The sequence below is a fragment of the Procambarus clarkii genome, chromosome 2, assembly GCF_040958095.1.
Source record: "Procambarus clarkii isolate CNS0578487 chromosome 2, FALCON_Pclarkii_2.0, whole genome shotgun sequence".
Taxonomy (NCBI): domain Eukaryota; kingdom Metazoa; phylum Arthropoda; class Malacostraca; order Decapoda; family Cambaridae; genus Procambarus; species Procambarus clarkii.
This window is the reverse complement of record NC_091151.1, coordinates 34,476,727-34,494,912: the sequence shown is the minus strand read 5'-3', so window position 1 is coordinate 34,494,912 and position 18,186 is coordinate 34,476,727. Positions and strand designations below refer to the sequence as shown.

The 18,186-nt window shown below is 38.1% G+C and overlaps 1 protein-coding gene across 4 annotated transcripts in view; it reads right to left on the bottom strand.

The window, feature by feature from the left end:
• The window catches only part of LOC123748174 (metalloreductase STEAP4-like), a 293,870-nt gene that overhangs the window by 121,558 nt on the left and 154,126 nt on the right, over positions 1-18,186 (bottom strand). For all 4 annotated transcript variants that reach the window (XM_069324221.1, XM_069324217.1, XM_069324222.1 and 1 more), the window contains one exon: positions 13,769-13,907. In XM_069324221.1, coding sequence (XP_069180322.1) covers positions 13,769-13,907 — 139 coding nt within the window. The remainder of the gene's footprint in view (positions 1-13,768; positions 13,908-18,186) is intronic.

Below are 18,186 nucleotides of genomic sequence, written 5' to 3'. Positions count from 1 at the left end.
ATATAGGTGTATTTATACCTAAGCAGTGACTGAGAGGTACGGTAAGCATGGCCTGCTATGCCAAAGTACCGGGTGATAGCACTCAAGACACAGTGAAGTAAGAGACATTAAGAGGAGCTTTCCACAGCTGGTTGTCCAGCAGAGAGAGCCCCATTACCTAATTCTCTGCAACTCAGTCAAGCCTGTAGGTCGTCCAGACCAGGTCACAGTGAACTCATGGAAGAACGGTAGTCAGTTGGCGAGGGATTACGCGTTTGGTTCAACCTTGGCTAGCACCTAAGTGGACTTTGGTGCTGCACATCTAGGTGGTGTTGGCACTAACATGGAAGCAGAAAAGTCCTATAAATGCACATGACCACCACTACAATTTTGTCCCCATTGCCTAGGAGACGTTTGGTGCCTGGAGGGTAAAAGGGCCACTAGTTTTTTTTAAGGATCTGGGTTCTAAGTTAACTGAAATAACAAGAGACCCTAGAGTAACCAGCTTTCTATTCCAGTACCTCAGCGTGGCGATACAGAGGGAAAACGTACACTGCATCCATCGTTCTATATATATCCAAAAATATATATTTTTGGATATATATCGAATCCAAAAAACCTTGACCCCCCTGAAGGATTCGAGCCAGGTCAATGTCCAGGTTCTCCATGCCCCTGGCAGTCCACTGATGTAACCACTCAGCCAGTGACTGTACACAAGTATGGGGAAGTCGTGATACATACATCACTCCTGGCATTATTGGAAACAGATATTTCATAAACTCTCTCGAACATGCTAGAGCCAAGCCAACATACATTCGAAATATATATATATATATATATATATATATATATATATATATATATATATATATATATATATATATATATATATATATATATATATATATATGTATATATATATATATAAATAACATATATATAAATAATAATATATACAACACTCTCAACTCAATACAACAGTGTTGTATACTTCACTCTCGTGTTTAGGAGAGTTGTGCCTCAAGCATAGACACAGTGTTCTCCCATATTAACAGGGACTTGATGAAAAAACGTAAAAAATGACCCCTCACTTGCTCTAGTGCTCTTGGGAGATGGTTGTCTTTGGAGTGTATAAATACTCCGAAATTACCATCTCTTTTAAGGGTCTAAGCAGGTGGTGGAGTGGGTTAAGGCGTACCTGTTATGCCAGTTGCTGGAAGGCTTCTGTGCTGGCTAGGGTTCGAGTCTCCTGGTAGGAAAGTGTTCTAAAGTTGTGTGTATATATATATATATATATATATATATATATATATATATATATATATATATATATATATATATATATATATATATATATATATATATATATATATATATATATATATATATATATATATATATATATGACAATGTCAGACCACGGAGGAAAAATGAAACAGGAAAATTCCTTAAGTACTTTCATATATTAAATACATCTTCAGAAGGTCCTTCTGAAGATGTATTTAATATACGAAAGTACTTAAGGAAATTTCCTGTTTCATTTTTCCTCCGTGGTCTGACATTGTCACATTCTTAATCACGTGTTTATTTTCGTGATATACACACACACACACACATATATATATATATATATATATATATATATATATATATATATATATATATATATATATGTCGTACCTAGTAGCCAGAATGCACTTGTCAGCCTACTATGCAAGGCCCAATTTGCCTAATAAGCCTAGTTTTCATGAATTAATTGTTTTTCGACTACCTAACCTACCTAACCTAACCTAACTTTTTCGGCTACCTAACCTAACCTAACCTATAAAGATAGGTTAGGTTAGGTTAGGTAGGGTTGGTTAGGTTCGGTCATATATCTACATTAATTTTAACTCCAATAAAAAAAAATTGACCTCATACATAATGAAATGGGTAGCTTTATCATTTCATAAGAAAAAAATTAGAGAAAATATATTAATTCAGGAAAACTTGGCTTATTAGGCAAATCGGGCCTCGCATAGTAGGCTGAGAAGTGCGTTCTGGCTACTAGGTACGACATATATATATATATATATATATATATATATATATATATATATATATATGTCGTACCTAGTAGCCAGAACTCACTTCTCAGCCTACTATGCAAGGCCGAATTTGCCTAATAAGCCAAGTTTTCATGAATTAATTATTTTTTGACTACCTAACCTACCTAACCTAACCTAACCTATCTTTTTTGGCTACATAACCTAACCTAACCTATAAAGATAGGTTAGGTTAGGTTAGGTAGGGTTGGTTAGGTTCGGTCATATATCTACGTTAATTTTAACTTCAATAAAAAAAAATTGACCTCATATATAAAGAAATGGGTAGCTTTATCATTTCATAGGAAAAAAATTAGAGAAAATATATTAATTCAGGAAAACTTGGCTTATTAGGCAAATCGGGCCTTGAATAGTAGGCCAAAAAGTGAGTTCTGGCTACTAGGTACGACATATATATATATATATATATATATATATATATATATATATAAATATATATATATATATATATATATATATATATATATGTCGTACCTAGTAGCCAGAATGCACTTCTCGGCCTACTATGCAAGGCCCGATTTGCCTAATAAGCCAAGTTATCCTGAATTTATATATTTTCTCTATTTTTTTTCTTATGAAATGATAAAGCTACCCATTTCATTATGTATGAGGTCAATTTTTTTTTTATTGGAGTTAAGATTAACGTAGATATATGACCGAACCTAACCAACCCTACCTAACCTAACCTAACCTATCTTTATAGGTTAGGCTAGGTTAGGTAGCCGAAAAAGTTAGGTTAGGTTAGGTAGGTTAGGTAGTCGTAAAACAATTAATTCATGAAATCTTGGCTTATTAGGCAAATCGGGCCTTGCATAGTAGGCTGAGAAGTGCGTTCTGGCTACTAGGTACGACATATATATATATATATATATATATATATATATATATATATGTCGTACCTAGTAGCCAGAACTCACTTCTCAGCCTACTATTCAAGGCCCGATTTGCCTAATAAGCCAAGTTTTCCTGAATTAATATATTTACTATAATTTTTTTCTTATGAAATGATAAAGCAACCCTTTTCTCTATGTATGAGGTCAATTTTTTTTTATTGGAGTTAAAATTAACGTAGATATATGACCGAACCTAACCAACCCTACCTAACCTAACCTAACCTATATTTATAGGTAAGGTTCGGTTAGGTAGCCAAAAAAAGCTAGGTTAGGTTAGGTTAGGTAGGTTAGGTAGACGAAAAAACATTAATTCATGAAAACTTGGCTTATTAGGCAAATCGGGCCTTGCATACTAGGCCAAAAAGCGCATTCTGGCTACTAGGTACGACATATATATATATATATATATATATATATATATATATATATATATATATATATATATATATATATATATATGTCGTACCTAGTAGCCAGAACGCACTTCTCTGCCTACTATGCAAGGCCCGATTTGCCTAATAAGCCAAGTTTTCCTGAATTAATAAATTTTCTCTAATTTTTTTCTTATGAAATGATAAAGCTACCCATTTCATTATGTATGAGGTCAATTTTTTTTAATTGGAATTAAAATTAACGTAGATATATGACCGAACCTATCCAACCCTACCTAACCTAACCTAACCTATCTTTATAGGTTAGGTTAGGTTAGGTAGCCGAAAAAGTTAGGTTAGGTTAGGTTAGGTAGGTTAGGTAGTCGAAAAAACAATTATTTCATGAAAACTTGGCTTATTAGGCAAATCGGGCCTTGTATAGTAGGCTGAGAAGTGCGTTCTGGCTACTAGGTACGACATATATATATATATATATATATATATATATATATATATATATATATATATATATATATATATATATATATTAGTATATTTTGGTAGCAGTCTTTCCTGTAGACATATTATTAAATTAGACCGAAAAAGTAAGATTAATAATTCTAACACGAATTTTCTCAATCTTTCGTACATTACGCTTCACTGTTGGAGGTAAATCAAAAATCACTTCTCCAAAATTCATTTTTATTTCTAGTCTGACGCGACACGAGCGCGTTTCGTAAAACTTATTACATTTTCAAAGACTTCACAAATACACAACTGATTAGAACTTACGTATCTCTGATTTTATATCTACATTTGAGTGAGGTGGGAGGGGTGATGTGGCATTAACACAAGACAGAAGAAGAGGGGATATTAATAGGGTATTAAAAGTATCAACACAAGACAGAACAGAAACAATGGGTATTGAATAGAAGTGTTTGTAGAAAGCCTATTGGTTCATATTTCTTGATGCTTCTATATTGGAGCGGAGTCTTGAGGTGGGTAGAATATAGTTGTGCAATAATTGGCTGTTGATTGATGGTGTTGACTTCTTGATGTGTAGTGCCTCGCAAACGTCAAGCCGCCTGCTATCGCTGTATCTATCGATGATTTCTGTGTTGTTTACTAGGATTTCTCTGGCGATGGTTTGGTTATGGGAAGAGATTATATGTTCCTTAATGGAGCCCTGTTGCTTATGCATCGTTAAACGCCTAGAAAGAGATGTTGTGTGGAGGAAACTACTCCAAGCTTGTACTAAAGAGGCACCCTTCTTGAGCCCGGATGGGCACATAGTATAAGCAAGTAGATGGGGTCGCCATGGGTTCTCCCCTAGGTGTCCTGTTTGCAAACTTCTACATGGGTACCATCGAGCAAAAAGTCTTAGTCGACATGAACTTGAAACCGGCCATATACTGCAGGTATGTTGACGACATTTTTACACAGGAACCTGATGTCAGACATCTGCAGGAGCTGAAGGAGGCATTTGAGCAGAGTTCCGTGCTGCGTTTCACTTACGAGACGGAAAAGGATGGGAAGCTGCCTTTTCTAGATGTAACAGTCATGGAAAAGGGCGGAGGTTTCCACACTGCAGTCTACACTAAGGAAACAAACATAGGAATGTGCCTAAATGCCAACAGCGACTGCCCTGACAGGTACAAGAGGAGTGTTGTTAACGCATACGTCGACCGTGCTCTCAGCCACAGCTCAGAATGGAAGCAAGTCGACGAAGAACTCTGTAGGGTAAGGCAGGTCCTAGTCAATAACGGCTTCTCCAATGGTTTCATCGAAGACATCATAAGAAGGAAAGTGAAAAGCCATGCAACCTCTGAAGAGACAACTAACACAACACCTATACCCCCTATTAGACTATTTTACAGGTACTTCTTTTCCACAGCTCATAAAACGGAGGAAAGGGTCCTGAAAGATATTGTTAATAGAAACGTTATCCCTACAGACAAAAATCAGAGGATACAACTGACGATTTACTATAAAACCAGAAAAACGGCCAGCCTACTCATGAGAAACTCTCCAGACACAAAACAGAACGCTTTAAAAGAGACTAACGTCGTCTATGCCTTCAAATGCCCACTTGGGGACTGTAAGCTCCAAAAAACCCAGTATATAGGCAAGACAACAACATCTCTTTCTAGGCGTTTAACGATGCATAAGCAACAGGGCTCCATTAAGGAACATATAATCTCTTCCCATAACCAAACCATCGCCAGAGAAATCCTAGTAAACAACACAGAAATCATCGATAGATACAGCGATAGCAGGCGGCTTGACGTTTGCGAGGCACTACACATCAAGAAGTCAACACCAGCAATCAACAGCCAATTATTGCACAACTATATTCTACCCACCTCAAGACTCCGCTCCAATATAGAAGCATCAAGAAATATGAACCAATAGGCTTTCTACAAACACTTCTATTCAATTACCCATTGTTTCTGTTCTGTCTTGTGTTGATACTTTTAATACCCTATTATTATCCCCTCTTGTTCTGTCTTGTGTTAATGCCACATCACCCCTCCCACCTCACTCAAATGTAGATATAAAATCAGAGATACGTAAGTTCTAATCAGTTGTGTATTTGTGAAGTCTTTGAAAATGTAATAAGTTTTACGAAACGCGCCCGTGTCGCGTCAGACTAGAAATAAAAATGAATTTTGGAGAAGTGATTTTTGATTTACCTCCAATAGTGAAGCGTAATGTACGAAAGATTGAGAAAATTCGTGTTATAATTATTAATCCTACTTTTTCGGTCATATTTAATATATATATATATATATATATATATATATATATGTCGTACCTAGTAGCCAGAACTCACTTCTCAGCCTACTATTCAAGGCCCGATTTGCCTAATAAGCCAAGTTTTCCTGATTTAATATATTTACTATAATTTTTTTCTTATGAAATGATAAAGCAACCCTTTTCTCTATGTATGAGGTCATTTTTTTTTTATTGGAGTTAAAATTAACGTAGATATATGACCGAACCTAACCAACCCTACCTAACCTAACCTAACCTATATTTATAGGTAAGGTTAGGTTAGGTAGCCAAAGAAAGCTAGGTTAGGTTAGGTTAGGTAGGTTAGGTAGACGAAAAAACATTAATTCATGAAAACTTGGCTTATTAGGCAAATCGGGCCTTGAATAGTAGGCTGAGAAGTGCGTTCTGGCTATTAGGTACGACATATATATATATATATATATATATATATATATATATATATATATATATATATATATATATATATATATATATATATATATATATATATATATGTCGTACCTAGTAGCCTGAACGCACTTCTCAGCCTACTATGCAAGGCACGATTTGCCTAATAAGCCAAGTTTTCATGAATAAATTTTTTTTCGGCTACCTAACCTACCTAACCTAACCTAACCTAACTTTTTCGGCTACATAACCTAACCTAACCTGTAAAGATAGGTTAGGTTAGGTTAGGTAGGGTTGGTTAGGTTCGGTCATATATCTACGTTGACTTTAACTCCAATAAAAAAAAATTGACCTCATACATAATGAAATGGGTAGCTTTATCATTTCATAAGAAAAAAAATTGAGAAAATATATTAATTCAGGAAAGCTTGGCTTATTAGGCAAATCGTGCCTTGCATAATAGGCTGAGAAGTGCGTTCTGGCTACTAGGTACGACATATATACATATATATATATATATATATATATATATATATATATATATATATTATATATATATATATATATATATATATATATATATATATATATATGTATATATGTCGTACCTAGTAGCCAGAACGCACTTCTCAGCCTACTATGCAAGGCCCAATTTGCCTAATAAGCGAAGTTTTCATGAATTAATTGTTTTTCGACTACCTAACCTACCTAACCTAACCTAACCTAACTTTTTCGGCTACCTAACCTAACCTAACCTATAAAGAAGGGTTAGGTTAGGTTAGGTAGGGTTGGTTAGGTTCGGTCATATATCTACGTTAATTTTAACTCCAATAAAAAAAATTGACCTTATACATAATCAAATGGGTAGCTTTATCATTTCATAAGAAAAACATAAGAAAAAATATATTTATTCAGGAAAACTTGCCTTATTTGGCAAATCGGGCTTTGCATAGTAGGCCGAGAAGTGCATTCTGGCTACTAGGTACGATATATATATATATATATATATATATATATATATATATATATATATATATGTCGTACCTAATAGCCAGAACGCACTTCTCAGCCTACTATTCAAGGCCCGATTTGCCTAATAAGCCAAGTTTTCATGAATTAATGTTTTTTCGTCTACCTAACCTACCTAACCTAACCTAACCTAGCTTTTTTTGGCTACCTAACCTAACCTTACCTATAAATATAGGTTAGGTTAGGTTAGGTAGGGTTAGTTAGGTTCGGTCATATATCTACGTTAATTTTAACTCCAATAAAAAAAATTGACCTCATACATAGAGGAAAGGGTTGCTTTATCATTTCATAAGAAAAAAATTATAGTAAATATATTAATTCAGGAAAACTTGGCTTATTAGGCAAATCGGGCCTTGAATAGTAGGCTGAGAAATGAATTCTGGCTACTAGGTACGACATATATATATATATATATATATATATATATATATATGTCGTACCTAGTAGCCAGAACTCACTTCTCAGCCTACTATTCAAGGCCCGATTTGCCTAATAAGCCAAGTTTTCCTGAATTAATATATTTACTATAATTTTTTTCTTATGAAATGATAAAGCTACCCTTTTCACTATGTATGAGGTCAATTTTTTTTTATTGGAGTTAAAATTAACGTAGATATATGACCGAACCTAACCAACCCTACCTAACCTAACCTAACCTATATATATATGTAAGGTTAGGTTAGGTAGCCAAAAAAAGCTAGGTTAGGTAGACGAAAAAACATTAATTCATGAAAACTTGGCTTATTAGGCAAATCGGGCCTTGCATAGTAGGCTGAGAAGTGAGTTCTGGCTACTAGGTACGACATATATATATATATATATATATATATATATATATATATATATATATATATATATATATATATATATATATATATATATATATATATATATATATATATATATGAATGAAAACTCACACCCCAGAAGTGACTCGAACCCATACTCCCAGAAGCAACGCAACTGGTAACTACAGGGCGCCTTAATCCGCTTGACCATCACGGCCGTCAAATTAAGGGGATTAAGGCGCCCTGTAGTTACCAGTTGCGTTGCTTCTGGGAGTATGGGTTCGAGTCACTTCTGGGGTGTGAGTTTTCATTCGCATATAGTCCTGGGGACCATTCAGGCTTGTTCGCATATATATATATATATATATATATATATATATATATATATATATATATATATATATATATATATATATATATATATATATATATATATATGTATATATATATATATATATATATATATATATATATATATATATATATATATATATACATATATATATATATATATATATATATATATATATATATATATATATATATATATATATATATATATATATATATATATATATATGTCGTACCTAATAGCCAGAACGCACTTCTCAGCCTACTATTCAAGGCCCGATTTGCCTAATAAGCCAAGTTTTCATGAATTAATGTTTTTTCGTCTACCTAACCTACCTAACCTAACCTAACCTAGCTTTTTTTGGCTACCTAACCTAACCTTACCTATAAATATAGGTTAGGTTAGGTTAGGTAGGGTTGGTTAGGTTCGGTCATATATCTACGTTAATTTTAACTCCAATAAAAAAAATTGACCTCATACATAGAGAAAAGGGTTGCTTTATCATTTCATAAGAAAAAAATTATAGTAAATATATTAATTCAGGAAAACTTGGCTTATTAGGCAAATCGGGCCTTGAATAGTAGGCTGAGAAGTGAGTTCTGGCTACTAGGTACGACATATATATATATATATATATATATATATATATATATATATATATATATATATATATATATATATATATATATATATATATATATGTCGTACCTAGTAGCCAGAACGCACTTCTCGGCTTACCTTGCAAGGCCCGATTTGCCTAATAAGCCAAGTTTTCCAGAATTAATATATTTTCTCTAATTTTTTTCTTATCAAATGATAAAGCTACCCATTTCATTATGTAAGAGGTCAATTTTTTTTATTGCAGTTAAAATTAACGTAGATATATGACCGAACCTAACCAACCCTACCTAACCTAACCTAACCTATCTTTATAGGTTAGGTTAGGTTAGGTAGCCGAAAAAGATAGGTTAGGTTAGGTTAGGTAGGTTAGGTAGTCGAAAAACAATTAATTCATGAAAACTTGGCTTATTAGGCAAATCGGGCCTTGCATTGTAGGCTGAGAAGTGCGTTCTGGCTACTAGGTACGACATATATATATATGGTTTGGTTGTGGGAAGAGATTATATGTTCCTTAATAGAGCCCTGTTGCTTATGCATCGTTAAACGCCTAGAAAGAGATGTTGTTGTCTTGCCTATATACTGGGTTTTTTGGAGCTTACAGTCCCCAAGAGGGCATTTGAAGGCATAGACGACGTTGGTCTCTTTTAAAGCGTTCTGCTTTGTGTCTGGAGAGTTTCTCATGAGTAGGCTGGCCGTTTTTCTGGTTTTATAGTAAATCGTCAGTTGTATCCTCTGATTTTTGTCTGTAGGGATAACGTTTCTATTAACAATATCTTTCTGGACCCTTTCCTCCGTTTTATGAGCTGTGGAAAAGAAGTTCCTGTAAAATAGTCTAATAGGGGGTATAGGTGTTGTGTTAGTTGTCACTTCAGAGGTTGAATGGCGTTTCACTTTCCTTCTTATGATGTCTTCGACGAAACCATTGGAGAAGCCGTTGTTGACTAGGACCTGCCTTACCCTACAGAGTTCTTCGTCGACTTGCTTCCATTCTGAGCTGTGGCTGAGAGCACGGTCGACATATGCGTTAACAACACTCGTCTTGTACCTGTCTGGGCAGTCGCTGTTGGCATTTAGGCACATTCCTATGTTCGTTTCCTTAGTGTCGTATCACCTCACCCAAATGCAGGTATAAAATCGAAGCTGTTTAAACTCTGACTCTGTTAAGTTATAGTTGTGTGTGTGTAAACTAAAGTCTTTGAAAAAGTAATAAGTTATCACAAAACGCGTTCAAGTGTCGCGTCAGACTAGAAATTAAAATTAATTTTGGAGAATTAATTTTTCAGTTACCATCAACAGTGAAAAGAAATATAAGAAATATTGAGAAAATTCGTATTAGAATTATTAATCTTACTTTTTCGGTCATATTTAATAATATATGTCTACAGGAAAGACTGCTACCAAAATATACTAATATATATATATATATATATATATATATATATATATATATATATATATATATATATATATATATATATATATATATATATATATATATATATATGAATTAGTATATATTTAGCAGTCTTTCTTGTAAACATATGTTGTTGAATATGATCGAAAGGGTAAGTATAACGATTCTAACACGAACCTTCTCAATATTTAATACGTTTTTCTTCACTGTCGAGGGTAATTTAATTAAAAACTTTACTCTCCAAAGTTTATTTTCGTATTGTATTTATGGTCTGACACTAGAAGCATTTCTTACGAGACTTCTTACATTTTCAAAGACAAATTATATGTACTTCGTTTCATGCTTATATTTGTTTTTGGGTGAGGTGATATGACACAAATCAATGAGTAAAGATTATTTTACATAGTCAGAACACGAATCAATGGGTACATTGCGTATTTTCTCTTCTTGCTTCTGTGTTGGTTCGGGGGCTTGAAGTCGGTAGAATGTAATTATATGTTAATTGGCAGTTGATTGCTGGTGTTGATTTTTTGACGTGTAGAGCCTCGCTGATGTCGAGTCTCCTGCTGTTGCTGTATCTATCGATAATGTCTGAGTTGCTTATTAAGATTTCTCTGGCGATGGTCTGGTTGTGTGAGGAGTTTATATACCCTGTTGTTTGTACATTGTTAATCGCCTAGAAAGAGACGTTGTTGTCTTGCATGTATACTGAGATCTTAGGGGCTGACAATCCCCAAGTGGGCCTGTGAAGGCATAGACGACATTTCTTTCAAGGCGTTCTGTTTGGTGTCTGGAGAGTTCTTCATGAGTAGGTTGGCCGTTTTCTTGTTTTTGTAGAAAATTGTAAATTGTATCTTCTAGTTTTTGTCTGTGGGGATAACGTTCTTATTAATAATATCTTTCAGGACACTTTCCTCCGTTTTATGAACCGTCGAAAAGAAGTTCCAGTAAAACACTTATTTTAGACTTTTGTTTCAACATCGCCATCTTGGTGGCGGATATAGATGCACAGTGTGTTATAAGTGATTCATTGATTGATGAAGGTTAAACCACCCACGAGGTGGCACGGGCATGAATAGCCTGTAAGGTTATAAGTGTTATTGCTGCTGGATATATTGCCAGGGATGAGGTAATGGCGAAGCCCCTCACTTATGGGACATTACTCCTACTGTAACTGAACAATCTCCTGTTTCAATGGTGGCTTGGACAATATCTTGAATGTTTCGTCGGGTTCTCGATGATGGCAGAGTGTAATTTAGTGTTAGTTGACTGTTGATACTTGGCTTGGTTTGCTTAATGTATAGGGCCTCGCCAATGTCCCGTCTGCTATTGTTGTTGTATATGTCGATTATTTTGGTGTTATTTGTCAGGATATCTCTGGCGATGATCTAGTTATGTAGAGACTTCATCTACCTTGATAGGGCCTTGCAGTTTGTGCATTTTTAAGGCCCCACTTAAGGGATGTTGTTGTTTTGCCTATATATTGAGTTTGTTGGGCTAACACTCCCCAATTTGGCATGTGAGGGCATAATTGACATTTTTCTCTTATAATGAGATTAGTCTGGTGTCAGGATAGTTTTCTCATGAACAAGTTAGTAGTCTTCTTGCTCCTATAGTATATTACTAATAGCTGAGCACGCATGGGTGCTCAGCTAGTACTCCTAAGATGGCGGGGGTTTACCAGAAGCCCGAGGCTTCTGGTAAACCGAGGTGTATCGTTGCCCAGTTTACCTCACGGGAGTTTCAGTGTTTCGCATTACCAACTAATGACTCAGAGTGTGATGAACATCACGAGCAATGATGGGTTGAAGATCAGTTACACATCCACAAGTCTCCGGGAATCCGGTGCTGTGCTCGACTCTAATGATTTATTACAGATAAAAGTCAAGGATCACTACATTCATGAATAACGCTGGCAAAGCCTTCGTATGGCAGTGGGGACATGGCCTTAATTTTAAGTATTTATTAAATAACATCCTCGCTTTTAATATATCAAACTCCTTTGCATTACCTTAAAAATTTTCAAGACGAAGGTATAATATTTTATTTTTCAGTAAGTACTCAGACAAAATACATATGTAAAATGCCGCGCATTATTTATCATCAGTTAATTGCTTTACTAATTCGTATAAGGAGCAATCTTTCCACCCAGTCTATGGTTGACATATCTGATAAAATTTCAGAATTCATGTTGTACTATATGCACCTTATAGTTTGTTTTGATTTTCTTACACACTTTATAACTGTTGTTCTAGGTACACTTTGGAAATGTGGCAGTTTATATATGGAATATATTTCCAGGCAGGATAATGGAATTGGTTCATCTGGATAGTCTCGAGTATGGGGAAAACAAATATATGTTAGAGTATTGTAAACCATTAAAAGTTACAGCCGAGTACGGGTTACCAGGCCATCTGAAGTTTCCTTTAATGTTAAGTGTAAAATATTCTCGGCCTAGAGACTTTTCATTACGTGGTAAAGCCCACTCTCGATACAAACTGATATGTATTTACTCCGGGCAGGAAACTGCTCAAGTAATGTAACTGTAACTGTAGAGTGACAAGCTACGCATGGCATGTTTTGTTCAGATAAATTATGTCGTGCAAAACAGTAGGCTTCCTGTAACACAGAGTTTTTATACATATATCCGCCTCACCACTTGCCCAGAGCTGTTATGTTGTCACCTCTATGCCTCACATGCAGAGACTCACCTCTTTGCTGCCTCGCACTACGCTGGAGAGGGTGACTCATCATTTTGCTGCCTCGCCATCCTCTGGAGAGAATGACCCACCTCTTTGCTGCCTTGCACTCTTCTGCAGAGAATGACTCACCTCTTTGTTGCCTCGCACTCCTCTTCAGAGAATGACTCACCTCTTTGCTGCCTCGCACTCCTCTGCAACGAATGACTCACCTTTTTGCTGCCTCGCAGTCCTCTGCAGAGAGTGATTCACCTCTTTATTGCCTCCCACTCTGCTGGAAAGAGAGTGACTCACCTCTTAGCTGCCTCCCACTCCACTGGAGAAAGTGACTCACCTCTTTGCTGCCTCGCACTCCACTGGAGAGCGTGTATGCAGAAAGAACATTGAGGGCCTTCACCACTCTGGCGGAGGGCACTAGCATCTGAAGATGTTCCGCTTGGCTCCTCTCTGACGGGTCATACGTCTTTGGGTCTCTGAGGGAACATAACAAGTTCGACCTTTACTAAAACATCACTAAAGTGCTCGAGCACCCTTGAAAAACATTAATACCTCCTGCCACTTGGGCTGGGCGGTAGAGCGACGATCTCGCTTCATACAGGTCGGCGTTCAATCCCCGGCCGTCCAAGTGGCTGGGGCACCATTCCTTACCCCCCATCCCATCCCAAATACTTATATCCTGACCCCTTCCCAGGGCTATATAGTCGTAATGGCTTGGCACTTTCCCCTGATAGTTCACTACCTCTTCCTGCAGGTGAAATTTCTATGCTAAAGTTGAACAGGTTTTAACAGTAAAAATAAACTGTTGATTCCAGCCTTAATAACATTCTCATTAAAAATGAAAGGTCAAAATATAAATAATTAAAAGCTGAACTGTAAAAATTTGCTTTCAAATTTTAAATAAACAAAATCTATTGATTTGTCAAAATATTTTTGACAAATCAATATTAGGTAACACAGTCTACGGTAAACATCGTAGACTGTGTTTACATTCCTTGTTTCCCATTAACATCATTCTTAACTGTAATATATGTATATGTTGATTACAGTTGATTACAGTTGTTGATTACAGTTGTTGATTAAGGGAGGAGATCAAATCCCTCACAGAAAAAAATAAAGAGACCGAGCATCAGATTATCATCCAAAGGGAAGGTGGGAATGTTACATTGGAAGGAAATGCCTCTGTACCTGAAACATTTGCGGACATACTGAAAAAGAGCTCAGAAGCTATGGACACAGTGAGGGAGGTAGCGATGCAAGCAGCTACGTCACAGGAAGCACCAAGGTGCACCACTCAGCTGCTGGAGAGAAAAAGATCAGTGGTAGTTGTAGGCATCAAAGAACAGGTAGGTTCCAACAGGCAAGAATGGAATAACAAGGATAGAGAGGCAGTACATGGGCTACTGAAGGGGTTACAGATGGAAGGGGCTGAACGAAACATTGAGAAGGTTTTCAGGTTGGGCTGGTATAACAAGGACAGAAACCGACTTCTAAAGGTGGTGTTTACAAACGAAACCACGAAGGAGGATATTCTCGAAAGGAAGAGTCGACTGCAGCATGTGGAGGGATACAAGAAAGTATTCCTGCAGAGGGACAGGACGAAGGAGGAGAGAGCCAGGGCAGCAGAGGCAAGGAGGAAGCGCAGGGAGGGAGGAGCAAACCAGGAAATCACAGCCCCCAACACAACAGTCCCAGAGACAAGAGGCGAACCCAAAACCAGCATCCCAGCAACACCAGAGGGGGGGGGGGGGCAACACCACCACCCCCCTCTGCATGGAAACCCTCCCTTCCCTTCACCCTACCTGCCAACACCCAACCCTCCCTCCCCCCCCCCCAACCCCATTTTTACCCTGTCATCCCTTCCCCATTATCATCATGTCCCCCCTCCCAGCTTCCCCCCCCCCCTGTCCCCCTCCCCCTTCATCCCATACCCTCCCTATCTCTCCTCCCCCCCCCCTCACCCCATATCCTCCATGTCCCACCTATCTCCTTAACCCACACCCTACCTGTCCCCCCTTCCCTGAAACCCCCACCCTTCACCTTTCATACATTCCCTTAATAGGGAATGTATGAAAGCAAAGGAGCTGAACAAAAGGGCATGGCGGAACTTCTGTAATAACAGAACACCAGAAAGTAGAGAGAGATACCAGAGAACCAGAAACGAGTATGTAAGTGTGAGAAGAGCAGCTGAGAAAAGGTTAGAAAATGATATAGCTAATAAAGCCAAGACCGAACCAAAGCTACTACACAGTCACATCAGGAGGAAGACAACAGTGAAGGAACAGGTGATGAAACTTAGGGTGGGCGAGGACAGGTACACAGAGAATGACAAAGAGGTGTGTGAAGAACTCAACAAAAGGTTCCAGGAGGTCTTTACAATAGAACAGGGAGAAGTCAAGACGCTAGGAGAGGTGGCAGAAACCAGGTGACGTTAGAAAGGTTCGAAATTACAAGAGATGAGGTCAAGAAGCATCTATTGGAGCTGGATGTGAGAAAAGCTGTAGGGCCGGATGGAATCTCACCATGGGTATTGAAAGAGTGTGCAAGAGCACTTTGCTTGCCACTCTCCATAGTGTATAGTAGGTCACTGGAAACGGGAGACCTACCAGAAGTATGGAAGACTGCTAATGTAGTACCAATATTTAAAAAGGGTGACAGACAAGAGGCACTGAACTACAGGCCAGTGTCCTTAACATGTATACCATGCAAGGTGATGGAGAAGATTGTGAGAAAAAACCTAGTAACACATCTGGAGAGAAGAGACTTCGTGACAACCCATCAACATGGGTTCAGGGAGGGTAAATCTTGCCTTACAGGCTTGATAGAATTCTATGATCAGGTGACAAAGATTAAGCAAGGAAGAGAAGGACGGGCGGACTGCATTTTTTTGGACTGTCGGAAAGCCTTTGACACAGTACCCCATAAAAGGTTGATGCATAAGCTGGAGAAACAGGCAGGAGTAACTGGCAGGGCGCTCCAGTGGATAAGGGAGTACCTAAGCAATAGGAAGCAGAGAGTTATAGTGAGGGGTGAGACCTCAGAATGGCGTGAAATCACCATTGGAGTCCCACAGGGCTCTGTGCTTGGACCTATCCTGTTTCTGATATACGTAAATGATCTCCCAGGGGGTATAGACTTATTCCTCTCAATATTTGCTGACGACGCCAAAATTATGAGAAGGATTAAGACAGAGGAGGACAGCTTGAGGCTTCAAGAAGACTGGACAAGCTGCAGGAATGGTCGAACAAATGGATGTTAGAGTTTAACCCAAGCAAATGTAATGTAATGAAGATAGGGGTAGGAAGCAGGAGACCAGATACAAGGTATCACTTGGGAGATGAAATACTTCAAGAGTCAGAGAGAGAGAAAGACCTGGGGGTTGATATCACGCCAGACCTGTCCCCTGAAGCTCATATCAAGAGGATAACATCAGCAGCATATGCCAGATTGGCTAACGTAAGAACGGCCTTTAGAAACTTGTGTAAGGAATCTTTCAGAACATTATATACCACATATGTCAGACCAATGCTGGAGTATGCGGCTCCAGCATGGAGTCCATATCTAGTCAAGCATAAGACTAAACTGGAAAAGGTTCAAAGGTTTGCCACCAGACTAATACCCGAGCTGAGAGGTATGAGCTACGAGGAGAGACTACGGGAATTGAACCTCACTTCGTTGGAAGACAGAAGAGTTAGTGGGGACATGATCACCACATTCAAGATTCTCAAGGGAATTTACAGGGTTGATAAAGACAGGCTATTTAACACAAGGGGCACACGCACTAGGGGACACAGATGGAAACTGAGTGCCCAAATGAGCCACAGAGATATTAGAACGAACTTTTTTAGTGTCAGAGTGGTTGACAAATGGAATGCATTAGGAAGCAATGTGGTGGAGGCAGACTCCATTCACAGTTTCAAGTGTAGATATGATAGAGCCCAATAGGCTCAGAAACCTGTACACCTGTTGATTGACGGTTGAGAGGCGGGACCAAAGAGCCAGAGCTCAACCCCCGCAAGCACAACTAGGTGAGTACAACTAGGTGAGTACAACTAGGTGAGTACACACACACACACACACACACACACACACACACACACACACACACACACACACACACACACACACACACACACACACATACACACATACACAGACTACGGGAATTAAACCTCCCTTCGTTGGAAGACAGAAGAGTTAGGGGGGACATGATCACCACATACAAGATTCTCATGGGAATCGGCAGGGTAGATAGAGACAGGTTATTTAACACAAGGGGGACACACACTAGGGGACACAGCTGGAAACTGAGTGCCCAAATGAGCCTCAGAGATATTAGAAAGAACTTTTTTTAGCGTCAGAGTGGTTGACAAATGGAATGCATTAGGAAGTGATGTGGTGGAGGCTGACTCCATACACAGTTTCAAGTGTAGATATGATAGAGCCCAATGGGCTCAGGAACCTGTACACCTGTTGATTGACGGTTGAGAGGCGGGACCAAAGAGCCAGAGCTTAACCCCCGCAAGCACAATTAGGTGAGTAAACACACACACACACAGGGAGCCGGCCGTCCGAGCGGACAGCACGCTTGAGACGTGATCCTGTGGTCCCGGATTCAATCCCGGGCGCCGGCGAGAAACGATTGGCAGTTTCTTTCACCCTATGCCCCTGTTACCTAGCAGTAAATAGGTACCTGGGAGTTAGTCAGCTGTCACGGGCTGCTTCTTGGGGTGTGTGCGTGTGTGTATGTGGTGT